Raw genomic sequence first — 26,039 nt, 5'->3', positions numbered from 1 at the left:
ACTAAGTTTGTCACCCATGGTACATTAGAAGAATGAGATCAAGATGTACTTCAATGATTACCAATGAGATAAAATTTGCGATAGATAAGGAATAGTAAATTCTAAATTCAAATTTAGCAAAGTTTCAAGTGAAACATACTCCTAAGGGGACAATAGTAATTTTCATTGTTTAGAGTATGTAGCACCACCATGATATATATTCAAAATTGCTTGAAGTATATTTCATTGATTATATGGATGAATCTAACCTTAAGTTGCAGCAAAGTGTGGAATGAGTCGACCCCAAGATGGGTGGAGTCGACCCCGGCACATCAAGAAACCATCGGGCACATTTCTGCAAAAATGGCACGGATGAACAGTACTTGGGTCGACCTAAGTGAAAGTTGAGTCGACCCCATCTTCAAGCCTCAAGAAAACAAGTCTCTGAAATCCCTGAGAAGGTCGACCCCAATGTAACTTGAGTCGACCCCACCTTGAGTCGACCCCAACTGAACATGAGTCGACCCCAAGGCTGTGTCATTCAAAAACTGGGTCTCTGAAATTCCTAAGAGGGTCGACCCCAATGCACCTTGAGCCGACCCTATTGCACCTTGAGTCGACCCAAAAAGAGTTGAGTCGACCCCAGTGAAAAATGGCTGAAATATAAGGTTCTGTGTTTCCTGAGAAGGCCGACCCCAATGTAGCATGAGTCGATCCCAGTAAAAGTTGGGTGGACCCCAGTAAAAATTGAGTCGACCCCAAGTCTGATGAATAGTGGTTTGAGTCGACCTCAGGAAAGTTTGGGTCGACCCCAGCACGGGCAGAAGCATAACGGCTAGTTCTGCAGACATACTTTTTGTCCTCCCAACAGTAAGTAACAGCTAGTTTTTGAAATCTAACTAATGGAGGGTGTCCAATGGGTGAGGAAAACTATTTAAAGTGACACTATTCATCAGAGAAAGTATTCTTTTGCAAAATATCAAGGCTTACATAAGAAAGACAAGAGCCCTAATTTTTTTCATCCAAGTGCTTCATTCAAAGAGTCAAAAGGAAGTAGTTGAGCAGATTCGAAGAGACATTAAGAGCTCCATCCATCCTTGAAGAGTGAAGCATTCTTGACAAAGAAGAGAGAAGTCTTATCAAGCGATAACTATATTCTAAACTCTTTTTTGTAGCTTATAATAGTTATATTTGCTCATCTAGGAGTTTCAACTTTCTTCTTCTTTTTAATCACCTTGTAAAAGTTTATTGGTGAGCCCGTAAAACCAACGGTGTAGGTTTATTGGTGAACCTGTAAAACCAATTGTGAAGGTTCGTTGGTGAGCCCGTAAAACCAACATAGGTTTTTGGTGATCCCGAAAAATCAAAGTGTAAAGATTTTTGGATTGTGAGCCCGAAAAACAATCCAACTGTAATCCACAGAATTATAGTAAATTCCCAAGGGGTCGCTTGGGGAGTGGACGTAGGTGCTTAGGAGAGCACCGAACCACTATACTTCTTGTGTGTTTGCATTGTGTATTGTCTTAACTTCACTAACTCATCAATTGACTCAATTAAGATAGTAAAAAATTTAGGGAAACCAATTCATCCCCCCCTCTTGGCTTGTCATCTTGGGCAACAAGTGGTATCAGAGTAAGGTGCTCACATAGTATTTGTTGATCTCACAATCAAGAGACAAAGATCATGACAACCCAAGTAGGATGTTCTATGAGTGAGGGGCAATCCACAAATAGATCTCCTCTGTTTAATGGCTCAAATTACACATACTGAAAAGCTAGGATGAGGATATTCATTCAAGCTCTAGACTATGAATTGTGGAATATCATAACTAGAGGATCACATACACCCATAATTAGTATAGAGGGCACAATCATTTCCAAACCAGAAATGGATTGGAATAAGAGTGATAGAAGACTAGCGCAACTAAATGCAAAAGCAATAAATGTACTTTACTGTTCACTAGATGTAAGTGAATTCAATAGAATATCTACATGCATCTCTGCGAAAGAAATTTGGGATAAACTGGAGGTCACACATGAAGAAACTAATCAAGTCAAGGAGTCAAAAATAAATATATTAGTTCATAAGTATGAGTTGTTTAAAATGGAGTCCACTGAGTCCATAACTGAAATGTTTACTCGATTCACAGAAATCATAAATGAGCTAAAAAGTTTAGAAAAGTCTTATACTAACTCTGATTTAGTGCAAAAAAATCTCAGATCTCTATCAAGAGTTTGGAAGGCCAAAGTAACAGCAATTCAAAAAGCAAAGGACCTCAATACATTGCAATTGGAAGAACTTTTAGGATCACTCATGATCCATGAGTTGACCATGAGGCAAAATTCAGAAGATGAGGTCAAGAAAAGAAAGACCATTGCCTTGAAGTCTACTACTCCAAAACAGGAAAATGAATCAGAAGAATCTGATGATGAGGAGGAATATGATGAAGAAGGAATGGCTATGCTTGGAAGAAAATTCAGAAAGTTCATGAGAGGAAAGAAGAAATTTCATAAAAGGAAGCCCTTCTTCAAAGGTAGCTCAAGCAAAGAAAAGGGTAAGAACAAAGAAAAGAAAAAGAAAACACCAATTTGCTATGAGTGTAACAAGCCCGGGCATTTCAAGATAGATTGTCCGGAATTGAAGTGGATGGCAAGAAAACTTAAGAAGAAAAACTTCATGGCTGAATGGAGTAAAAGTGAGGAGTCAAGTTCGGAAGAGGAAGATCAACAAGAGATGGCCCAAATCTGTCATATGGCCAATGACGATGAGGTAGATTCTGAACTTGAATGTGATTTTACAGTAGAAGAGTTACATGATGCATTTTTAGAACTCATGGAAGAACACAAGAAATTAATCAATAAAAATAAAGTTCTAAAAGATGAAAATCAATCTCTTATCAAAGAAAAGCAAAAACTATCTAATGACTATGAAACATTAAGTAGGAGATTCACCAATGAAACCAAAATTCAAATTGCTGAAAATGTCAAGTTAAAGGAAGATGCTGAAAAATACAAATCCTTAGTAGACAAGTTTACACTTAGCTCAACTAAATTAAATATAATTCTTGATAGTCAAAAAGCTGTATGTGATAAAGCTGGATTAGGATATAAAACAAATAGGAAACAAAAATATTTAAAGAACATATTTGTGAAAGCCAAAAATAAAAATATAACTTGTCATAGCTGCAATAAATTAGGATATAAAGCATATGAGTGTAACTATAGAAAGTCTAGCTACAACAAATTGAGTAATAATCATAAGCTAAAATCCAAGAAAGTTTGGGTTCCAAAAGGAACATCAAGTGCTAACCCTAAAGGACCCAACATAGTTTGGATACCTAAAGCATATTCTTGATCTTGATTGCAGGAGTGTCTTGTAGCTAATAAGGTGTGTTGCCCAGATAGACAACCCAAGAGGGGGGGTGAATTGGGTTTTAAAATAATTTTGCAATTAAAACGTTTGTGGATGACTAATTAATACTTTTGCAAGATGATTAATTAGTTGCTATGTGCTGTGAGTGAAATGAGAGTGAGAGAGAGAGAGACACAAGCAATCACAAACACAATGTTTATAGTGGTTCGGAGCTAACCCTTCCTCCTACGTCCACTCCCCAAGTCTCACTTGGGAATTCACTATAACCCCTTGGATTACAGCCGGTTGTTTTACAAGCTCACAACCCAACTTGTTGTTTTATGAGCTCACAACGAACTCGGTCGGTTTTCCCAGGCTCACCGACTAGAACCACCCCGATTGTTTTTCCGGGATCACAATCGAACCCTTACACGTTGGTTTTACCCTCGGCTCACCAACCAACCTCTACACTCTTGATTCAATCCCCTGATTGAATCAAGCAAAGACAAGATGGAAAGAACAAGGACAAACAAAAAAACAGAGCTTCTAAAAAACAGATATACAGCAATATAAACTAGAGAGAAGTTAAGAGCCCTCAAACACGTTTGAGTTGGAGTAGAGTAGGGCTTCTTGAACTATGAGTCTCCTCTTGAATGTCTGGTCGACTTGAAGGCAGGAGGAGACTTCTTTAAATGCTGGGAAGAGGTAGCTGGATGGAGTTAATGGCGCTCTTCCTTCTTTTCTATTGAAAACCAGTTGGCAGAGATAGGATGCTAGATTTCTTTGAGTGGAATGGTGCTTCTCTGCCTTGCTACAGTCCTCTGTGGCTATTTAAGCCATCCCCCACGGAAACTAGCCATTAGACACCTTTTTCTGCCCGTTCTGCACACTCTGCACATCCTGACAATATGTCCGTTGGGGTCGGAGTCGACTCGCGCGATCTGGAGTCGACTCGGCTGTAGCGGGAGTCGACTCATGCTTTTCTGGAGTCGGCTCGGCAACTGTTCCGAATTTGAATTAAAGTGACCTCCGCGACTGGGAGTCGACTCGACTTAACCCGGAGTCGACTCGCCAACTTCTGGAGCTGACTTGCCATTTTCGGAGTCGGCTCATCCCATGAAGTCCATGGAGCTAATTTTTCAACTTGGCCCACTCGAGTCGACTCGACAATCCTGGGAGTCGACTCGGCGCTCAGAGCCCGAACTCCCGATCTTCTGTCTTTTGGCTCGTCCAGTCTTGGAGTCGACTCGAACTGTTTCGGAGTCGACTCGGCTCTCAGTTTTCGAAACACAGCCTTCTGCCTTTTTGATGTAGCGCTGCCTTGGAGTCGACTCGAGCTGTCTGGGAGTCGACTCGGCTCCCAGAGACAATAATTCGGTCTTCTGTCTTTTTGGGGTCGTGCTGTCTCGGAGTCGACTCGCGCATTGCGGGAGTCGACTCAGATCTCAGAGTCCGAAAACTGCTCTCTGACTTTTGCCTTGTGTACCACTGAGAGTCGACCTGCCAACCATCGGAGTCGACTCGCGTTCCACAGGAGTCGACTCGAATCTCAGGGTCGAAAATCGCTCTCTGACTTTTCTGTCTGTAACTCCTTGGAGTCGACTCATACTACTCCGGAGTCGACTCGGTAATCATCGGAGTCGACTCGCGCACTTCAGGAGTCGACTCGCTGACAGGTTTTGAGTTGAGTCTTTCTGTTCGTCTGTCAGTTCTCAGTCGGAGTCGACTCGTAATGATCCGGAGGCGACTCGAGCCCGTGCCAGTGATTCTGATACGCTTGGAGTCGACTCGTAATATCCCGGAGTCGACTCGAGTCTCAGACTTTGGTTCAAACTGACTTCTTAACTTATCCAAAATATCTTGAACCAAGTCTAGAAACACTTAGATAAGATTTTCACTGAAACACTCAATTGAATTCATTAGTAAACAAAAGATATACTCAAATGCTTTGAGCTCATCAAAATCAAATAGGGTTTTAATCAATCACTCCACAATCTCCCCCTTTTTGATGATGACAAAACATTGAGTATATGTAAAGTGAATTGCTCAATAAACAAGGAAATGAAATCTATAAATGAATTCAAGTGTCTGGTTTTTTAATTTATCCAAACTTGAAAGGTGTGAAACAATAAATTTTGGAGTTAAAGCTCCCCCTTTCATTTGGAATTATATAAGCCTTCATGTCATGCACTCAATTGTTTGGCTTATATATATTTAATGATTTGACTTTCTTAAAAATTCAGATTCTCCCCCTCAACATATGCATTCTACTTTGTTTTGATTCTCTGAATTTCCTTTTAATGCATTGAAGTTTTTGAACAGAAATTTTTGATTTTTAGAGGGAAAATCTGTCAATTTGTTCTTGAGTAGGATTCAACTAATCTCCGAATATCTCTTGAATAGATTCTGGAGATTACTCCATTAGGAGCGCCAACAGAGAGATAATGAGCCGCGAGGTACCAAATCCACTAAGAACAAATTATGTTTTAATTTTTGATTTCTTTTATGTTGATTCCATTTACATATCTATTAAATATTTCTCCCCCTTTTTGTCATCGTATCAAAAAGGAAGTGAGTATAACACTCAATCATTTAGAGAGCAAATTGCACAAAATTGAAGAGAATATGTCTACTCATTGTATTGATGTGTATGTAAATACATTTGTGAATACAATAAGTAAAGCAAAAATAATACATGTCAAAATACAAAAAGATATCTAAGGCTTCCTCGAGGAGGATGCGGCTCCCCGGGGCATGCGCTCTGCAAGTAGTGTGACTGCATTGGTGACGTGCTCGAGCTGTCGGATAATGGCCGAGGTGGCCCTGCTATGTGTCGTATCGAGCTCGGTCACCGACTGCTGAAGTGTGTCAAGCTTGGCGATGAGCACATTCGCCAATCGCTCGGCCCCCTGGGTAGTGGTTCCCATGTCGTGTCGCATGTCATCGCGCATCTTCCGAGTGGTGCTCGTGACATCGCTCATACTGGAGAACTGGGCCTGAATCAAGCTCCTGACGTTGTAGATCTCTTCCCGCACATGGGCCGTCATCTCAGTCACGGCTGACAGGGAAGGGACCAACGCTGAAGAAGGTGCAGGAGAGGGAGCAGTCACTGTACCTCGGAGCTCCCTAAGCAGGTTGTCCCGGAGATCTCTAACTATCTCCTGCCGCAACTCCCGGAGCTGCTCAGGAGAGATCCGGACCTCCATGGGCTGAGTAGGTGGAGCTGAGGAGGAGGGTCCGGCAGAGGTGGTGGGAGCAGAGGTGGAGGGAAAGGTAGGATAGTCTGAGTCTGGGTCAGGACTGGGGGAATGTCTGGTGGTATGTGTGGAGGTGGATGATTTTCTAACCCAGGTTCCCTCGACCTTCCGAAACCCCATCCTGTGTAGGGTTCCCGGATGCATGCGATCTGTCCATCGCAATGCGCGAGAGGGTTCTCCCTCAGGAATGGGAATCTCGGCCTCCCTAAACAGAAGAGTGAACATCATGCCATAGGGGAGGGTGAGCCTAGGTCTATCTAGTGGTTCACATAGGTATCTATACATCATCTTGGAAAAGTTGATTGGGGTGTCCTGGAGGATGTAGAACATAAGAGCTAGGTCTCTCTCAGATACAAAATCGAAGCGGCCAGTCTTCGGGAAGAGGGACCTAGAGATGATACTCAAGAGGAGCCGCATCTCAACTGAAAGTGAGCTAGCGGACACCTCATCTAAGGGGGACTGAGGTGGATGTCCTAGAATGGCCGTAAGGGCCTCAGTCCTATCCTCGGGGTGTGTGGGAGCCACCCCTACTTGTGGAAGATGGAGGACCTGAGCAATGATATCCTCCGAAATGAACAATGGGACACCGGCTACCGTGCCCTCGATACCCCCATCGCCCCTATGTACAGTACTGTAGAACTCCCTAACTAGGCCAGGCTATGTGGGGAGATCTAGGGAACAAAAATACTCTAAGCCCTGGGCCCGCAGTCTCTCTCCTATAGTAAAGCCCTCCCGGGAGAGATAGTCGAAATCGACGTATCTCCCGGTGGAGACCGCCTTCCCGGCGCACGGCCTCGAGGGAACCTCCCTCGGTGGGGAACGAGCCGGAGGTTGTGGCCTCGCGGGATCGTTCCGAGCCTTGGAACGCCGCTCGGCACCGGTCGCAGGTTGGGGTCTCTTCCGGACAACGGCTTTACGAGGCATTTTGACCTAGGAAAGAGGAAGGAACCTAAAGAAGCGAGGAAGATGGACGGGAAAAACCTTAAGGTCGGCCGGAGACGCTCTAGGAGTCGGCTCTAGGGCTTGTGAACAGTGGCGGCGGTGAATAGAAGTGTTGAGTAAAGGATGAAGTTAGGGTTAAAAAATTGGATCCTGTTACGGGGGAACTTAGCCACCATGCCCCACGTGACCGGCACGCGCGCCCAGAAAGACTACGGCAGCCCCTTGATCCAGCAATCCGACCCCGAGTCGGACATCTTCGTCTCCGCAGCCCGACCCCGAGTCGGCTGCCCCTTGATCCAGCAATCCGACCCCGAGTCGGACATCTTCGTCTCCGCAGCCCGACCCCGAGTCGGCTGCCCCTTGATCCAGCAATCCGACCTCGAGTCGAACATCTTCGTCTCCGCAGCCCGACCCCGAGTCGGACATCTCTCGACAACGACAGGCTATTCCCCAGAGGCACGCCGCAACCTCCTGCTCCACTACTCCCTGCAACGGTTGTATCTGGCGCTGCTCCACGATCCCCTGTAACAGCCGTACAAGGCGGAGCTCCACTACGCCCTGTCACGGCCGTACCCAGCGCTGCCCCACGACGCCCTGTAACGGCCGTGTCAGTGGCAGCTCCATCGTGCCCCACGATGACGAACCCCCCTGAAAGACCCCCCAGCCTGGTATATATGCGGCTGGGGGGAGAAGGGGGGGTAAGCAAGAACTTTCAGAGCATTCTCCTACTTGCTACTATTATCTTTCCTTCTCCTCCAATCTCCTCTGACTTGATCGTCGGAGGGCCCCCACTACCCCAGTGGTGGTGCGAGGCTTGCTTGCAGGTTTCCCGGTGGAAAGTGGAGCGCAATCAACACCAACCAAGGCAACCCAAACGGAACCCCGTTCACACCGCTGTGCCAATCGTTCTCGGTTTGGACCACCAGCAACAGTTGGCGCTAGAGGAAGGGACCGAATCTCAGAGCGATCGTAATGGCACGGCGAGGTGGTCGTGGAGCTTCCAATGCCTCCGGTCGCGGGGCCTCTCGCGCCTCCGGCCGGGAGGCCGCTGCGTCTCCAACACATTCTCAGCAACACTCCACCGTTCCACCCCCCATTCAGATGGTCGAAGCCGCTCAGTTCGACCAGTTAGCCCAGCAGGTTCGCACCCTCGCGGAGGCAGTGCAGAACCTGCAGGGTGTGATGTCTCGGGCGCCGCAGCGGGCCCAGGAGCCGCTGCTCCCTGAGCGCTCACCTGTCCTCAACCTGCGCTCCTTCCTCTCCCATGGGGAGGAGCGCCGGCGCAAGGAAGATTCTCGAGCACGGTCCATTCTGCCGGGACCTTCCCATCGGAGCTGCGCGGGGTACGAGAGGCGGGCCCGGGCGCATTCCCAGACCCCCCAGTCCTCAAGGAACCCGCGCTCCAGTCGGTCCCCCTCTCGGTGCACCTTGTCCCCCACCCATCGGTCGCGCTCCCTGGACCGGCGGGTGGACGATCTCCACCGACAACTCCAGGTCCTGAAGGGCCACTCCAAAGATCCCTTCACCGACTTGGAGATCTCCTCCCAGCCGGCGCTTGCCTCGAGGATCCTGCGGACCCCGAATCTGCCGGGGTTTAAAATGCCGGCGATCGAGCCCTATGACGGGGCGGCGGACCCGCGGGATCACGTCGAGAGTTTCAGGACCCTTATGCTCCTCCACGGAGCATCAGATCCTCTCCTCTGCAAGGCCTTCCCGGCGACCCTCCGTGGCCCGGCAAGGGCGTGGTTCGCCGGCTTGGAGGCTAACTCAATCCAGTCCTTCGACCAGTTTACTCGCCTCTTCATCACCCATTTCGCCGTCAGTAGCCGGCGGCGACTGGTTTCCGACTCCCTCTTTGATGTCCGGCAAAACGAGGGAGAAAGCTTGCGGGATTATCTTACCCGCTTCAACAAGGCTACGCTGGAAGTCCGGAACCTGAGCCAGGAAGTGGCTCTTTCAGCCCTGAAGCGTGGCTTCCGAAAGGGCAGACTCACCTTCTCCCTGGACAAACGCCTGCCGCGGAGCTTCTCGGAGCTATTGTCCCGGGCGAACCAGTATGCGGACGCCGAGGAGGCGGCCGTCCACCGGAGCAAGGAGGCCGCCGAGATCCCTCCAAAGCTCGGGAAGAAAAGGCGAAAAGAGGCACGCCAGAGGAGGAGCCTGACGCCTCAACGTCGGCGCAGGAGCCTGTCGCCGGCAAGGAACCACGGCGCCCTACGCCCTCGTTCTCCGCCCCGACGTTTCAACCGGTACACTCCTCTCCTGACTCCCCGGGCCCAGATTCTCATGGAAATCAAGGGGCGGGAGGACCTCCCGGTTCCGAGACAGATGAAGAAGATTCCTGGGAGGAGGCCCTCTCGGGCGTACTGTGAGTACCACCGGGACCACGGCCACGACACCGAAGACTGCTTCCAGCTTCGGGACGAGATCGAGGCTCTCATCCGCCGAGGGCGTCTCGGTCGATATGTGAACGACCGACGTCCCCCCGCAGACCCGCGTCCGGCCGATCCGGCCCCTCAGGAGCCTCGGGAGCAGAATCGACCCGTCGCGGGCGTGATCCACACTATCACTGGGGGCTGCCCCCGGCCCGAGAGGAACGCAGGGGGCTCGACTGAAGCGTCAGGGGCAGCCATCGCAAAGAGGCAGAGGGTCGGTAATGTAATCACTTTTTATGATGAAGATGTAAAGGGGGTTCAGACCCCCCACGATGACGCCATGGTGATCTCCCTCACTATGGCAAACTATGATGTAAGGCGTGTTCTTGTGGATAGTGGAAGCTCAGCTGATATTTTGTTTTACGAGGCCTTCCAAAAGATGAGCTTGTCCAGACAATTGTTGCACAAAACATCCACCCCCCTCATAGGATTCACTGGTGACGCTATCTCGGCCGAAGGTGTCGTTGAGCTGCCTGTGACTGCGGGCGTTGCACCCGCAGAAGCCACGGTGCGGCTCGGGTTCTTGGTCGTCCGTGTTCCCTCGGCCTACAACGCCATCCTCGGACGACCCGGACTGAACGCCCTTCGCGCGGTGGTCTCTACGTACCACTTGCTCATGCGGTTCCCCACGGCGGCCGGGATTGGAGAGGTCCGAGGTGACCAACCGACCGCAAGGCAATGTTTCCTAGCAACTCTCAAAGGGAAGAAGCCCGTAGAAGCCTTAAGCGTCGAGTCCCTCGACGCCAGAGACGAGGTGGCCTTGCGGCACGGGGAGCCGGCCGAGGGTGTGATCGAAGTTCCCCTCGAGGAAGGTCGCCCGGACAGGACGATCCGGGTCGGCGCCAATCTCGACCTGGGAGCTCGGGCCCGGTTGGTGGAATTCCTCCGAGCCAATGTCGATGTGTTTGCCTGGTCGGCGGCCGATGTACCTGGGATCGACCCGGAGGTCATTTCTCACGCCCTCAACGTCGACCCGACCCACCGACCGGTAAAACAGAAGAAGAGACACTGTGCCCCGGATCGGATCCGAGTGGTCGACCAGGAGGTAGACAAACTCTTGGAGGCAGGGTTCATAAGGGAGGTCAGCTACCCCGAATGGCTGGCAAATGTCGTACTTGTCCGGAAGGCGAGCGGAAAGTGGAGGATGTGCGTCGACTACACCGACCTGAACAAGGCATGCCCCAAGGATAGCTTTCCGCTTCCGCGGATAGACCAACTGGTCGACGCGACTTCCGGATATCAGCTGCTGTCTTTCATGGACGCCTTCTCCGGCTACAACCAGATAATGATGGCTCCACAGGACGAGGAGAAAACTGCCTTTATAACAGACCGGGGGCTGTACTGTTATAAGGTAATGCCTTTCGGTCTGAAGAATGCTGGCGCCACTTACCAGCGCCTCGTCAACAAAATCTTCAAAGAGCAAATCGGCCGGAACATGGAGGTGTACGTGGACGATATGCTGGTGAAGAGCCGCCATGCAAACCAGCACATCGCGGATCTGGAGGAGACTTTCGCCACCTTGCGGAAGTTTCACATGAAGCTGAACCCAGCGAAGTGCGCCTTTGGCGCTTCGGCCGGGAGGTTCCTCGGTTTCATTGTCAACCAGCGGGGGATCGAAGCCAACCCGGACAAAATCAAGGCCATCCAAGATATGTCCCCTCCGACCAAAGTGAAGGAGGTTCAGGAGCTCGCTGGGAGGGTCGCCGCGCTCGGACGATTTGTGGCAAAATCGGCCGAACGCTGCCAACCTTTCTTCAAGGTGTTGAAACGCCCGAAAGACTTCCTCTGGACGGCCGAATGTCAAGCAGCATTCGACCAGCTCAAGGAATACTTGGCGTCTCCTCCTCTGCTGTCCAAGCCGCAAGAAGGGGAGATGCTCTACCTCTATCTGGCGGTCTCCCCAACCGCAGTCAGTGCGGTACTGGTTCGGGAAGAGGCAAAGCTCCAGAAGCCTGTGTACTACATCAGCCGGGTCCTACGGGATGCCGAGACGCGGTATACGAAGGCTGAAAAGATCGCCTTCGCGTTGCTGACCGCGACCAGGAGGCTTCGCCCCTATTTCCAGGCCCATTCTGTCACCCTCTTGACCGATCAACCGCTGCGGCAGATCCTCAGCAATCCTGAGAATGCGGGACGGCTGGTGAAGTGGGCAGTAGAACTTGGTGAGTTCGACATCCGCTACCAGCCCCGACCCGCCATCAAGGCCCAGGCGCTCGCGGATTTCCTCGCTGAGTGCACGGTGCAGGAGGCGGAACCTAGGTCGCCGGAAACACCCAGCCTCGACCTCCCGATTTGGACGCTTCACATCGATGGGTCGTCGAACCCCGAAGGTGGAGGGGCCGGGCTGGTCCTTACCAGTCCAGATGGAGTGATAGCTGAGTATGCCTTGAGGTTCGGATTTCCAGTGACCAACAACGAGGCGGAGTACGAGGCCCTAGTCACGGGACTCAAACTCACCAAGGAGCTCGGCATCCGGCGCCTGAAGGTCTTCACCGACTCCCAGCTGGTGGTCGGGCAGGTCCGTGGGGAGTTCGAAGCCCGGAACCCGACCATGCAGAATTACGTCCGGAAGGTGCAAGCACTCATTCCCGACCTCGGCAGTGTCGACATCCAGCAGGTCCCAAGAAGTGAAAATGCCAGGGCCGACAGGTTGTCCCGCTTAGTGAGCGCAGACGCGCACAACTTGTCGAGGGCGATCTACCTGGAGACCCTGGATACCCCGAGCATCGGCGAGGCTGGAGCGGTGATGGCGATTGATCCGGAGCCGTCTTGGATGGACCCGCTTGTCGCCTACCTCGCCGAAGGGATCCTCCCTGAAGACGAAGATCAAGCTCGGCGACTTGTTATGAAGTCCGCCCACTACGTACTCTATGAAGGGAGGCTGTATCGGACCTCGTTCACCGCCCCCCTCTTAAAGTGCCTCCGCCCCTCGGAAGTGGCCTACGTCCTCGGCGAAGTCCACGAAGGCGTTTGCGGATCACACTTGGGGGCTAGGTCCTTGGCGCACAAGATCATGAGGCAAGGCTATTATTGGCCTACCTTGTTGGAGGACTCAAAGGATCATGTACGGAAATGCGACGCCTGCCAGCGCCACGCCAACGTCCAGAGAGTCCCTTCTGTCCCCTTGGCACCAATCACTGCGCCCTGGCCCTTCGCCCAGTGGGGAATGGATATCCTCGGACCATTCCCCGTCGCTTCAGCTCAGCGAAAATTTTTGATTGTTGCAATCGACTACTTCACCAAGTGGGTGGAGGCAGAGCTGCTGGCCACTATCACGGAGGCGCAAGTCCGGAAGTTCGTGAAGAAGAACATCATTGTCCGATTTGGGGTACCTCGGGTCCTCATCTCGGATAATGGCCGACAGTTCGACAACAAGCATTTCCGTGACTTCTGCGAGGAGTTCGGGATCGAGCATCGGTTCACATCTGTGTCGCATCCCCAAACCAACGGCGAGGCCGAGGTCACAAATCGGACAATCCTCCAAGAAATCAAAGCGCGAATCGGTCGGACGGGGCAAGCTTGGGTCGAAGAACTCGAGAATGTCCTTTAGGCGTATCGGACCACGCATCGGACCCCTACCGGGGAGACGCCTTTCAGCCTAACCTATGGCACGGAAGCCGTTGTCCCCGTGGAGCTCGGACTCCCCTCACCTCGGGTGGCCGCGCACCGACCCGAGGCCAATTCGGAGCAACTCCGAGGGAACCTGGATCTCTTGGAAGAAGTGAGGGAAATGGCGCAGGTTCGGATGGCGATGTATCAGCGGAGGGTAGCCCGATATTACAACTCCAAGGTCCGACCGAAGCTTTTCAGAATCGGAGATCTGGTGCTAAGGCGAGCTAAAGCATCTCAACCTGCGGAAGGTGGGAAGCTAGCGCCAAATTGAGAAGGCCCGTATAGGGTTCGCTGGGTAAACCGACCTGGCTCCTACCAGTTGGAGGCCCTAGATGGTCGAGAAATTCCAAGGAGCTGGAATTCCGCTAACCTGCGGATGTATTACCAGTAGAACGACAATGCCAGAAAGACAGTTCGAAAATGTATAACACTTTTCATTTCAATAATTTCTGGTTACAATGGCGTGCTCGTGTGATTACAAGGAATTCTCAGAGGGGAATTAGGGTGTAAAGAAAGTAAAGAAGAGGTGGAGACTCCGAGGAGCTGAAGATCTGGGATCCCGAAACCTCCATCCGAAGCGGCTGCAATCCCACCGGGAGTGGGTGCTTCCAACCGGAGGCGCCATCGGCGTCTCACGAAGAAGACGAAGAGCCGGCGCGGATGAAGAAGAACTGGACGAAGGAGAAGTCCACACTGCTCCTACCCAGAGGCGCCATCCACGCCTCACGAAAAAGACGAGGAGCCGCCGCAGACGAAGCTCCCGCTGCCTCCAGGGGAACGCCACCTCCAAGGGATATTCCGGTCCTCCCCAGTGTTAGGGGAGAGAAGGAATACAAGGGAGAAGAGCATATGGAGGCGCGGTCCCGGATCAAGCGCCTGGTGCGGAGCTCAATCGGGAGGCCGAACTTCAAAGAGGGGAGACGTGATCCCGGATGAAACGCCTAGAGCGGAGTTCCGCCGGGGAGAACCTCCTTGTTGATCCCAGATGAAACGGCTAGTTGGCGGAAGTCACGAAGGGCGCGCCTCCCATTCCTTCGATAGGGGTCTCTCAACCATGCGCCGGAGAGGAGGCCCACGATCCATGGCAACCTGAACAGCTCCGGCTTGGCAGGCTCCATCGCACCTGCACCTATATTTATAGCCAAACTGCGGCCCCCCGGTCGTTCCGCTGCGGGTGGCTCCAATAAATGCGGGCGCATTGAATCCGGAGCCGATCCGGCTCTCGAGGCGTATCTTCCCGCGATTTCCTAAGCGTTATTCTCCTTAATCGCATTCTTTGTGCAGGACACTCCGGGTAGCCTGTACCCCTAGGTCCACATATCTCCGCTCGCGCCCAGGCCGCATCCGCCTCGAAGAACGCGCGTATCGCGGCCGCTTAACTGACACTCCTCGCAAGCAGCAACTGGCGATCCGATTTCCCAGGTAACCCCTCAATTAGCATTTAATGCCCATCTGGTGTTCTCCAGGCGACGCTTGGAGAGGAGGAGAAACACGATCGCAGCTGGCCACGGAGAAATCCCGTCGGGCGGCAAGCGACAGGCGCATGACCAGCGAGCGGAATTTCCCGAGGCTCGGCCCTCGGATGCCAGGCTAACCCGATGATCATCCCGGGAGCAGACTAGCCTGAAGCCCCGACCGGTCGCCTCGGCTTGCGCCAGCCTTGGCCGACCAACGAGCGGAATTTCCCGAGGCTCGGCCCTCGGATGCCAGGCTAACCCGATGATCATCCCGGGAGCAGACTAGCCTGAAGCCCCGACCGGTCGCCTCGGCTCGCGCCAGCCTTGGCCGACCAACGAGCGGAATTTCCCGAGGCTCGGCCCTCGGATGCCAGGCTAACCCGATGATCATCCCGGGAGCAGACTAGCCTGAAGCCCCAACCGGTCGCCTCGGCTTGCGCCAGCCTTGGCCGACCAACGAGCGGAATTTCCCGAGGCTCGGCCCTCGGATGCCAGGCTAACCCGATGATCATCCCGGGAGCAGACTAGCCTGAAGCCCCGACCGGTCGCCTCGGCTCGCGCCAGCCTTGGCCGACCAACGAGCGGAATTTCCCGAGGCTCGGCCCTCGGATGCCAGGCTAACCCGATGATCATCCCGGGAGCCAGACTAGCCTGAAGCCCCGACCGGTCGCCTCGGCTTGCGCCAGCCTTGGCCGACCAACGAGCGGAAATCTCCCGAGGCTCGGCCCTCGGATGCCAGGCTAACCGATGATCATCCAGGGAGCAGACTAGCCTGAAGCCCCGACCGGTCGCCTCGGCTTGCGCCAGCCTTGGCCGACCAACGAGCGGAATTTCCTGAGGCCTAACCGTCGGATGCCTGGCTTAGCGCCGGAAGAATTCCCTGAGACCTAACCCTCGGATGCCTGGCCTAGCGCCGGAAGAAGTTCCTGAGGCCTAACCCTCGGATGCCTGGCTTAGCGCCGGAAGAAGTTCCTGAGGCCTAACCCTCGGATGCCTGGTTTAGCGCCGGAAGAAGTTCCTGATGCCTAACCCTCGGATGCCTGGCCTTAGCGCCGGAAGAAGTTCCGGAGGCCTAACCCTCGGATGCCTGGCTTAGCGCCGGAAGAAGTTCCTGAGGCCTAACCCTCGGATGCCTGGCTTAGCGCCGGAAGAAGTTCCTGAGGCCTAACCCTCGGATGCCTGGCTTAGCGCCGGAAAGAAGTTCCTGAGGCCTAACCCTCGGATGCCTGCCTTAGAGCCGGAAGAAGTTTCTGAGGCCTAACCCTCGGATGCCTGGCTTAGCGCCGGAAGAAGTCCTGAGGCCTAACCCTCGGATGCCTGGCTTAGCGCCGGAAGAAGTTCCTGAGGCCTAACCCTCGAATGCCTGGCTTAGCGCTGGAGGAAGTTCCTGAGGCCTAACCCTCGGATGCCTGCCTTAGCGCCGGAAGAAGTTCCTGAGGCCTAACCCTCGGATGCCTGGCTTAGCGCCGGAAGAAGTTCCTGAGGCCAAACCCTCGGATGCCTGGCTTAGCGCCGGAAGAAGTTCCTGAGGCCTAACCCTCGGATGCCTGGCTTAGCGCCGGAAGAATTCCCTGAGGCCTAGCCCTCAGATACCTGGCCTAGCACCAGAAGAATTTTAAGAGTCGGGAGTCAGCGAGACGCTACCAAGAGTTAAAAAGAAGAAGGACGAAAGTGAAATGAAGAAACTCTATTTGCATTAACTTTCATTGTTTCAGGGCCGAGACCCATACAACTTGGCAAAACGCCAACACACAAAGAAAAGAACGAAAATACAGAAGGTCAGCTTGGAGGAACCCCCGGGTCGGGAACGCCGGCCACGTCCGCAGGGGGTAGGGAGACGGTTGGAGAAGCAGCAGGCAATGGCGCCGGAGGGGAGTCAAGAAGGGAGATCCCACTCAGGTCAATTTCGGGGTACTTAGCCGACACCCTTGCCAGGCCTTCCTCGAAGCCTAAGACAAAGGAGTCGGACCCCGCGTCCGACATGTCACGGACGAACTCGTCAGACTGACGATAGGCCTGTACCGCCTCCGACATATCACGGGTGAACTCGGCGGACTGACGATAAGCCTGTACCGCCTGACGCCCGATCTCCGCACTCTTCTCGGCCAGCGCCGCCTCTGCCCGCTCCATAATCTGAGCCTTCGCCTCCAAGACCTTCGCCACAATCCGGTCGTCCGCCTCGGAGGAGATCCTCAGCAGATCAGCCTGAGCCTCCTTGTGCTTCGCCTCGGCAGCAATGCGAGCAGCCTCAGCCTCCTCCAGGCGCGACTGAAGCTCCTGGTCGCTCGCGCGGGACTTCTCCAAGGCCGACTCCAATTCGCCCAGCTTGGCTTCAAGAGACCGGGTTCGGTTGCGGGCGTTGTCGGCTGACCGCTGGGCCTTCTCCCACCTCTCCCGGTAGTCGGCAGCCTTCCGGGACTGCTTCTCGGCCCGCTCCTCCGCCTTCTTGATCTCGCCCTCGAGACCCGAGGCAACCTTGAGTTGCTCCTGAGCCTCCAACAGTTGCTTCTCGAGGGTGACGAAGCCGAGTGCCCGCTCTTCGGCCACCTGGAGCCTCATCTCGAGGTCCCTGGTCGTCCTCCCCGCCGCAGCCTGACCTCCCTCCTCTACGGCCTTCAGTTGGCTCTCGGCCCTCGCCAAAAGCCTCGCCTGTTCCCCGTAGCACTCCTCCAGGCGGATCATGTACTGGGCGAGCTAAGAGATAGGAAAAACGAGGGCGTCAGGCGGGGATCAACAGAGCCTATAAATGATGAAAGCGACCAAAAGAACACTCACCGACATGAGACAGACGCAGCTGGCAGCCCCAATGTCAGGGACCCTCATCTCCCGGACCTGCCTGCGGTCCTTCTCCAGCAGTACCGTCTCGATGAGGTTTCGGGCGCCGGCGAAAGTGAAGGCCGACCCCGACTTCTCCCCGGAGTCGGACGGTGGTTCTGCAGCCTTACCCTTACCCATCGCTTGGGGAAGAGTCATGCTGACCATGCTCGGGGCGGGGACCGCCCCTGGAATTGACAGGGTCCCGCTCGGCCGGGGCCTCGGCGCGTCCCTCCTCGTATCATCCGGAGCCGACCGAGTCGAAGGCTGGGCTGGGGACCGATCACGTCCGACCCGTCCATCTCGGGCGCGCCCGGGTGATGCCTCCGGAGAAACGGTAGTCTCGGCATCGGAGGGCTGATATAGCGTCAACTCCCGGTCCGCGCTCGCGGCGTCCCCCTGATCGGTGGGTCCGGACCCGTCTGTCGGCATCGGAGTCGCATGCCGGCAGGACTTCTTCGCCGGTGGGGCCCCGCTCGGAGGAGCTCGTTTCTTCCTCCGGACTGCTTCCAGTAGGGACGTCCTACCAACAGCCGTTGCCTTGTCCGACCGCATGACGTCGTCGATCTCTGCAAAAAGGACGAGGTGGTCGGAGGTTGAGAAACTGAAGGAAAGAACGAGACGAAAGAGGAGAAAAGAGCTAAAAAAGAAATGGTGGCGGGCTCACGGTCAGTGGGGACCGAGCTCAGACCAACGTTCACCAAGGTATCCTCGGAAATGAGGCAAGCCACCGGGGGGAGCCGGCCCTCGGCAACCAACCCCTTCAAGACGGCGACGCCATCGGATTCCTCCCTCGACAACCTCGATAGGCCAATCGGGGACTTCATCGGCGTCTCCCAGGTAGCCCTGATTTCCCAAGAGGGATCTGCGTCAACGAAAAAGAAACGCTCCTTCTAGCCGTGAATGGAGGAAGGAGCCTCCTTGACGAGGCCGCACCCTCGCCGCGCCGCAAAGCACCACCACCCTTTGTCCTGGGGGTGGCCGCTCAGGCCGTAGCATTCCCAAAAGACATTCAGGGTGGCGGGAACCTCGTGCATGCGGCAGAGAACCTGGAAGGCCGTCAGGGCGCGCCATGAGTTCGGCACCAGTTGCGTCGGCGCCACTCTTAAACCCCGAAGCACCTGAACAACTAAGTCCGAGGGGGGAAAGCGGAAACCCAGCCTGAAGAATGCCCTCATTGATGGCAACCTTCCCTGGAGGAGGATGGGACATCCTCTCCTCAGGCCCCGGGAGCGTAACATTGCAGGCCTCGGGAAGGTGGTATCGAGCCACGAACCTATCTAGGTCTTCAGCGACCAGCTCCGACTTAATGCGGTCTGCTCTCACTTCGCCCATCCCTAATGGCCAGTGAATCTACGGTCAGGACGGGGTCAGGAAGGGGGAAAGGACCGGAATGACTGGAGTACCCTAATACAAAAGGAGAAAGTATGGAGAGCCTTAAATTGAAGAATGGGGCAACTCACCGGAAGAGAAGGAAGAACGGCTCCGAGAGCGTCAAAGGAGGAGCAAGCGAACAGTCCGACGGCAATGACGGCAGCGCAAAGGAGAAACTCGAAGATGTCTGTAAAGAGAAAGGCGGACGGAGGAGGGCCCCCGGTTAAATAGGCGGAAAGGTGGGTGACGCCAGAGGACGCCTGGCTGCTGAAGGGTCGCTCGCGCCCCAAAGGCGAATCGACGCCATTAAGGAAGGATGTCCGCCGAAATCCTCAGACTGCCAGGTCAGCAACAACCGCCATACGCCATAAAGAAGGCGGGGAGCTCGAAGCGCGCGCGCCTCTCCGAGGGATGGCGGCAATCTCGAAGCATCACTCCCTTCACCCGTTCCCCTTCTGGTTCCAGGCTCGAAAGTGGGGGGCTACTGTTACGGGGGAACTTAGCCACCATGCCCCACGTGACCGGCACGCGCGCCCAGGAAGACTACGGCAGCCCCTTGATCCAGCAATCCGACCCCGAGTCGGACATCTTCGTCTCCGCAGCCCGACCCCGAGTCGGCTGCCCCTTGATCCAGCAATCCGACCCCGAGTCGGACATCTTCGTCTCCGCAGCCCGACCCCGAGTCGGACATCTCTCGACAACGACAGGCTATTCCCCAGAGGCACGCCGCGGCCCTCCTGCTCCACTACACCCAGCAACGGTCGTATCCGGCGCTGCTCCACGATCCTCTGTAACAGCCGTACAAAGGCGGAGCTCCACTACGCCCTGTCATGGCCGTACCCAGCGCTGCCCCACGACGCCCTGTAACGGCCATGTCAGTGGCAGCTCCATCGTGCCTACACGATGACCAACCCCCCAAAAGGACCCCCCAGCCTGGTATATATGCGGCTGGAGGGAGAAGGGGGAGGGTAAGCAAGAACTTCCAGAGCATTCTCCTACTTGCTACTATTATCTTTCCTTCTCCTCCAATCTCCTCTGACTTGATCGTCGGAGGGCCCCCACTACCCCAGTGGTGGTGCGAGGCTTGCTTGCAGGTTTTCCGGTGGAAAGTGGAGCGCAATCAACACCAACCAAGGCAACCCAAACGGAACCCCGTTCACACCGCGGTGCCAATCGTTCTCGGTTTGGACCACCAGCAACAGATTGGATTTTGAAAAAGAAAAGACTCCTTCATCGAATATGACATGCCTAGAAATAAAAAAAAAAATCGTAGAAAGATCAAGACAATTATAGCCACGATGATTCAAACTAAATCTTAAGAAAACATATTGTTTTGACCGAAACTCAATTTTATGATGATTAAATGGCCATAAAAATGGGTAACAGGCACAACCAAAAATTCTAAGAGTAAAAAAATTAGGAGGTTGACCAAAAAGTTTGACATAGGGTGTGCCAAAATTTAAGAGAGAAGTGGGAAGGCGAATAATTAAAAATACAGCCATTTAAAAAGTATATTCCCAATAAATGTGCAGCATGGAGGCATGGGACAAGAGAGAGAAGCCAGTTTTAACAATGTGCCTATGTTTTCTCTAAACAACTCCATTTTGAGCAGACTTGTGTGGACAAGTTATACGATAAATAATTTCAATGGAATTAAAAAATACGTGAAGGCTTCGAAATTTGCCACCCCAATTGGTTTGGACAAATTTGATTTGGCGATTAAAAAGCCATTCAACATGTAATTGAAAAGACTTAAAAATAGGAAGAATATTGGATTTACTTGCTACAGAAAAAAGCCAAACATACTTAAAGAAATTGTTGACAAAGGAAACATAATATTTTTTTCTAAAATGGACATGATAGGAGAGGGTCCCCATACATCGGAATATATTAAATCAAGGGGGCCACATATTTAGATTCAAATGAATAAAAAGTTAAACGATGACTTTTCCCTTGTTGACATGCAACACACATGGCAGAAATTTTATTATTGAAAATTGGAAGAGAAAATTGAGACACGACTTGCTTCACTGTTTGATAGGATGGATGACCAAGCCGTAAGTGCCAAACCTCCAAGGGAACACGTTGGGCAACAAGAGCTTGAGGGCTATTGGCTTGGATGGAATTGGATGGAAAAGGATAGAGCCCTTCCTTAGTCTTGCCTTTGAACAACTCCTTCCATGTGAACTCGTTCTTCACAGAAAAATAATCAGAATGAAATTCAAGAAAAACATTATTATCATTGGTAAACTGACTAACAGAGATCATTTTTTTTTAATCTCCAGTACATGAAGAACTTGATTAAGCCGAAAATCAGATGGAGGTAAGGATAAATGAGTCGTACCGACATTAGAGATTTTCAAACCTATACCATCATCCACTTGAATCTGATCAGTTCCATGGTACGACTCAGCATGAAGATTGAGATTTTGTAAATCATTGGTTAAATGATTGGTAGCTCCTATGTTTGGATACCAACTATGATCTCTTTGAATTTGAGGCGTAGCAATATAGGTCGCCATAGGAGGAGGAGAGGCACCTTGATAAGTGTCATCATACCGATGGTAGCATTGGACTGCAGTATGTCAAAGTTTGCTGCAAACTTGACAGGTTGGGCAAGGAGAGGAGGGCTGGCCACAACCACGACTTCATTCACGATTGTTGTTATGGGGGTTGGCGCGTTGATGCTACTGATTGGAATGGCCACACCTTCTCCGATTGAAATTGTTGCATGTAGTGATATTTGCTGACCTGACATTCACCTCTGCAATGGAATGGAGGTGATCAAGATGGAGCTCGTGATTGAGAAGATGACCATAAATATCTTCAAGAGACATAGCATGAACTATGGTATTGATTGCCGTAACTAGCGATTCATAGAAAGAATCAAGTCTCGCTAAAAGATATTGGACAACTTCAAAATCTTGAAGAGGTTAGCCAATAGCGGCGAGAACATCAAAAAGAGATTTAACTTTCTGAAAATAATCAGAAACGGAGGAGTTGCCCTTTTTGATGGTCGAAAGCTAGTAGCGGATTTGTATCACACGAGCTTGAGAGTGAGAAGAAAACATGCACTCCAAAGCCACCCAAAGGGCCTGAGAACTTGTCAAGCCAACAATCTTGGCCATGACACTGTCGGAAAGAGAGGACATGAGGGTGCTCAAGAAGACTTGGTCTTCTTGAAAGTACAATTGAAAGGCTGGATTGAGTGCATAGGTAGAGAGTGATGAAGAGGTGAAAGATGGCTGAATGTATTGCAGAGGTATGGAAAAGCTTCCATCAACATAACCAAACAATTGTTGGCCAAGTAGGTAGGGTATGACCTAAGTTTTCCAAAGAAGATAATTGTTGGTGGTGAGTTTGACAGTGACAAGGTTGTGCATGCTGATCGGGGTAGAAACTTGAGGAAAGTTGGGTTGGTTGGTAGTACGAATGGTGTTTTGAGTAGTGGTGGGTGGAGCATGTTTGGGCTGGAAGAGAGAGAGAGGACATGGTGACGACGTGTGTCATTTAGAAGGCTCTGATATCATGAAAGAGAGAATGCTGAATTGAGTAATGGCAAGAAACTCGCATATCTTGTGTGGCATGCCGTGTGTTTTATTTATAGGAGGTAATTACAATATGTTTTTGGAAAAAAATACAAGGAAGGGGAGAACATAAATCACAGGTCAATGACAATTTTTTTCTTCTTTATTTACAATTCTTTCCTTCTCTATAGGAGGATCTCGAATCTCACTAATAAGGAAGGGAAGAGCATAAATTATGGGTCAATGACAATTTTTTCCTTCTCAATAGGAGGATCTCGAATCTCACTAATAGAGCGGACCTAGAACATGCCAATGTAGACTAGAAAGCACTGCTCGTGTGAATCCTTTTTTAGCACGAAAGAGACATTCCTGTCCCAGTGTAAACCTTTTGTTTTAAGCCTCTATTTTTTAGTACACATGTTTCATAGGGCCAGAACCCCTCGGAATTTTTGAAAAATTGTAACTCAATTTCCAAGCATAAATCACAATTTTTTTTTTGCTACCGCACAAAGTTCTTTTATTAAAAGAGACTGAAACAAAGATACATATGGGGTAAAGCCAAAGTTAAGCAAATCAATACTTATTACATCAAGCCAATGGAGAGAGAGAACAATGGTTGAAGAAGATGCGGAAGGAAGGCCGTCGCTCAGCTCTGCCATGCATCCCATGCTGCCAACAGCAAACGCTATGAGTTAGTACATAAAAAGAGAGACGGGTTCCAAGCCATCGACACAACGACGCTAGATTAAATGTCAACCGCTAATCCCACCATTAAGCATATCTTGACCCTGATCATCGACACGTGTCTACTAAAATTAGTAAAAGAAACAAACAGATGATAGCTAAAATTGAGGGACACGTGTCGATCACCAAATTTTTCTCAATGTATCAAATTTAGGTGCAATTCATGAGCAGGAGCACAGTACCTCAAAAGCTAGCTATTTTTTTACATAAATACTCTCCTAAATATCAAATTTTGAATAAATATCCCTCTAAAATTAATATTTACATGTATACTTTCGTAAAACACTTATTTTGCTATTCTATTTTTTTATTCTTATTTTTGCATATATACTAATGCCATTAAATACCGTTAAAAAGTTAACGGTTGCAAATTAAAATAACTAAAATATTTTTAATAGTAGATGTGCAAAAAAAACATTTATAAGGCAATCACGATGGAAAACAAAAAGTAATTTTAAAATTTTATTTTATTTTTAATTAAAATAAATGTGCTTTTTATTAACGGCATTAGAAGAACTGTTATATTAGGGGTATTTATGCAAAAATAGTGTTTGATGAGAGTATAGAAATAAATATAAATTTTACAAAGGTATTTACATAAATTTGAATTTTTCAGAAGAGTATTTACATAAAAAATCAAAAAAAGAAAAAATTCCATCTGCGCTACGTAGAATAATATTTCCAAAACAAATTGTAAAATTGAAAAGGGCATTTGTCGCCTTGCGTTTGTTTACCTCCTCGAGAGATGCTCCAATCCTTGTCGTATCCGACCGCCCAAAAGAAGTACCCGCCGAGGCCGTGCTCCTGCGCGAACTCTATCTTCCTCGTCACCGACCACGGGTTATCGTAGCCGATCCAACTCGTCCCGGCGTAAGAATACACAGACACCGTTATTTCATCATCCACTTGGGTCGCGTTGTTTTCCGTGTTAAAATTCACCACCTCCGAGTACAACATCACCCCATCAGTTCCTGGTCCGAGCCCTACTGCCGGTGCGCCGATGCCGTGGTCTGCCGGATCCTTGAGCTTCCACGTCCGGCCATATAATGGCAAACCCATCACCACCTTCGTCGGTGGAATCCCAGCCTCCACCCACGACGTGAGTCCATAGCTCGTGCTCACGTTGCTGTTTGGGTCGTACAGCGCCGCAGGCGCCCCAGTCTCCGACGTGTCCCAGGAGCCATGGTAGTCGTAGCACATAGCGTTGATCCAGTCCAGACTGACCGCCATCTGGTCGGCCGGATAAGATCTCGGTGTGTCGCCTGTGAGGAAGAAGTGCGACGCGAAGTACACGGCTGACGTGAGCAACAGGCTCGGTCGGCCAGTCTCGGCCGCTTCGCGAGAGATTGCGTCGCGCCATTCCATGAAGAGGTCGCCGAGGCTGGCCATTTTCTCGGGGTTCGCCGGGAACTCCCAGTCGAGGTCAAGGCCGTCGAGGTTGTACTCGCGGGCGACGGCGATGGTAGATCTAATGAAGGCGGAGCGGGTGGAGCAGTCGGCGGCCATGTTGGCGAAGGTATCGCCTCCGCCGCCACCGCCGCCGATGGAGAGCATGGCTTTGATTGGGGGATCGTGAGCGTGGAGGGTGGCCGTGAAGTCGGCGAGCATGCCTGCGTCGGAGGGGGTGACGACGAGTTCAAAGGAGGTGTTATCTAGTTCGACAAAGGCGTAGTAGATGTGGGTGAAGTAGGAGAGGTTGATGGAGGAGGGTGGGGAGGTGGAGTTGATCCATGACGGCCAGTAGCCGGCTTTGATGGCCGACAATGGGAGAGGGACGGGGGCCATGGCTGCAGATGGGACACAGGCCGGAACCGGGACGGGAGGACCAGTCGGCGAAGAGGGGCTTGCAGCCGGTGCAGGCCTATAAGCTCCTGCTCTGGAGATGAAGGGGAAGAAGGAGGTGGTTAGGATGAGGAAAGCTATGAATCCCGAAGCCATGGTGGGAGAGAAAGGGCGAACTTTTTGATGGTCATAAAAGGTGAGGTTGTCTTATAGGAAGAGGTGGAGCTCCGGTGACAACGAAAGGCTTTGCCCGATGAGTATTTTATTTGGGCGGCTACTCCTTCTCCTTTGTTGGAGTTGTTGAATTTTAGTCGGAACAAGGTGAGAGGGAGTTGGTCAATTTTGGAGTCTCACGTTTGGAGTTGAACGCACGGTGGTGATGATTGCTAATGGAGGGGTGATACCTCCACCTCTCCGTGAGTCTACTGGCGAAGGGGATGTTTGGTCTCCTTGTGGGCTTGGAATTCTCTCATATGTTCATCGAAACGTAAGTATTCATCGGCTGACTCCTGTTTGCGGTTGACTTTGCTTCTGGGACTTAAGTTTCGTCCACCTCAACCGGGTCAAGAGGCGCCATTTTTGAAAAAGTAACTTTTCAGCGCTACAGCTTGATGTCCACCTTCGCCGAATCGGCTTCTAGAACACATCCTTTTCCGTTAATGACATGTCTCTTTTGTCCTCATTCATACCCTTCCTTGATCTTATCCGGAGAGCAAGCCTCTAATTTCATATGAACTGGCTGGCCGGTGGAGGAACTTTAATTCA

The 26,039-nt window shown here is 51.5% G+C and overlaps 1 protein-coding gene across 1 annotated transcript; it reads right to left on the bottom strand.

Annotated features, from left to right (window-relative positions):
* Positions 1-23,235: 23,235 nt before the first annotated feature.
* Positions 23,236-25,541, bottom strand: LOC120107852 (nod factor hydrolase protein 1-like). Its single transcript, XM_039121349.1, has 2 exons — positions 24,227-25,541; positions 23,236-23,417 (listed from the first exon to the last, which is right to left on the bottom strand). The coding sequence occupies exons 1-2, from the start codon at positions 25,428-25,430 to the stop codon at positions 23,395-23,397; spliced, it is 1,227 nt and encodes a 408-aa protein (XP_038977277.1). The 5' UTR covers positions 25,431-25,541; the 3' UTR covers positions 23,236-23,394.
* Between the last annotated feature and the right edge of the window lie 498 nt (positions 25,542-26,039).

This window comes from Phoenix dactylifera, unplaced genomic scaffold, assembly GCF_009389715.1.
Source record: "Phoenix dactylifera cultivar Barhee BC4 unplaced genomic scaffold, palm_55x_up_171113_PBpolish2nd_filt_p 001044F, whole genome shotgun sequence".
Lineage (NCBI taxonomy): Eukaryota > Viridiplantae > Streptophyta > Magnoliopsida > Arecales > Arecaceae > Phoenix > Phoenix dactylifera.
Note: the sequence above shows the minus strand (reverse complement) of the source record. Positions and strands in the feature narration are given on the sequence as shown.

Coding starts and splice junctions, on each gene's coding strand:
- LOC120107852 (XM_039121349.1), bottom strand. CDS start 25,430: ATGGCTTCGGGATTCATAGCTTTCCTCATCCTAACCACCTCCTTCTTC. Junction 23,418..24,226: donor TTGGAGCATCTCTCGAGGAG/GTAAACAAACGC, acceptor TGCTGTTGGCAG/CATGGGATGCATGGCAGAGC.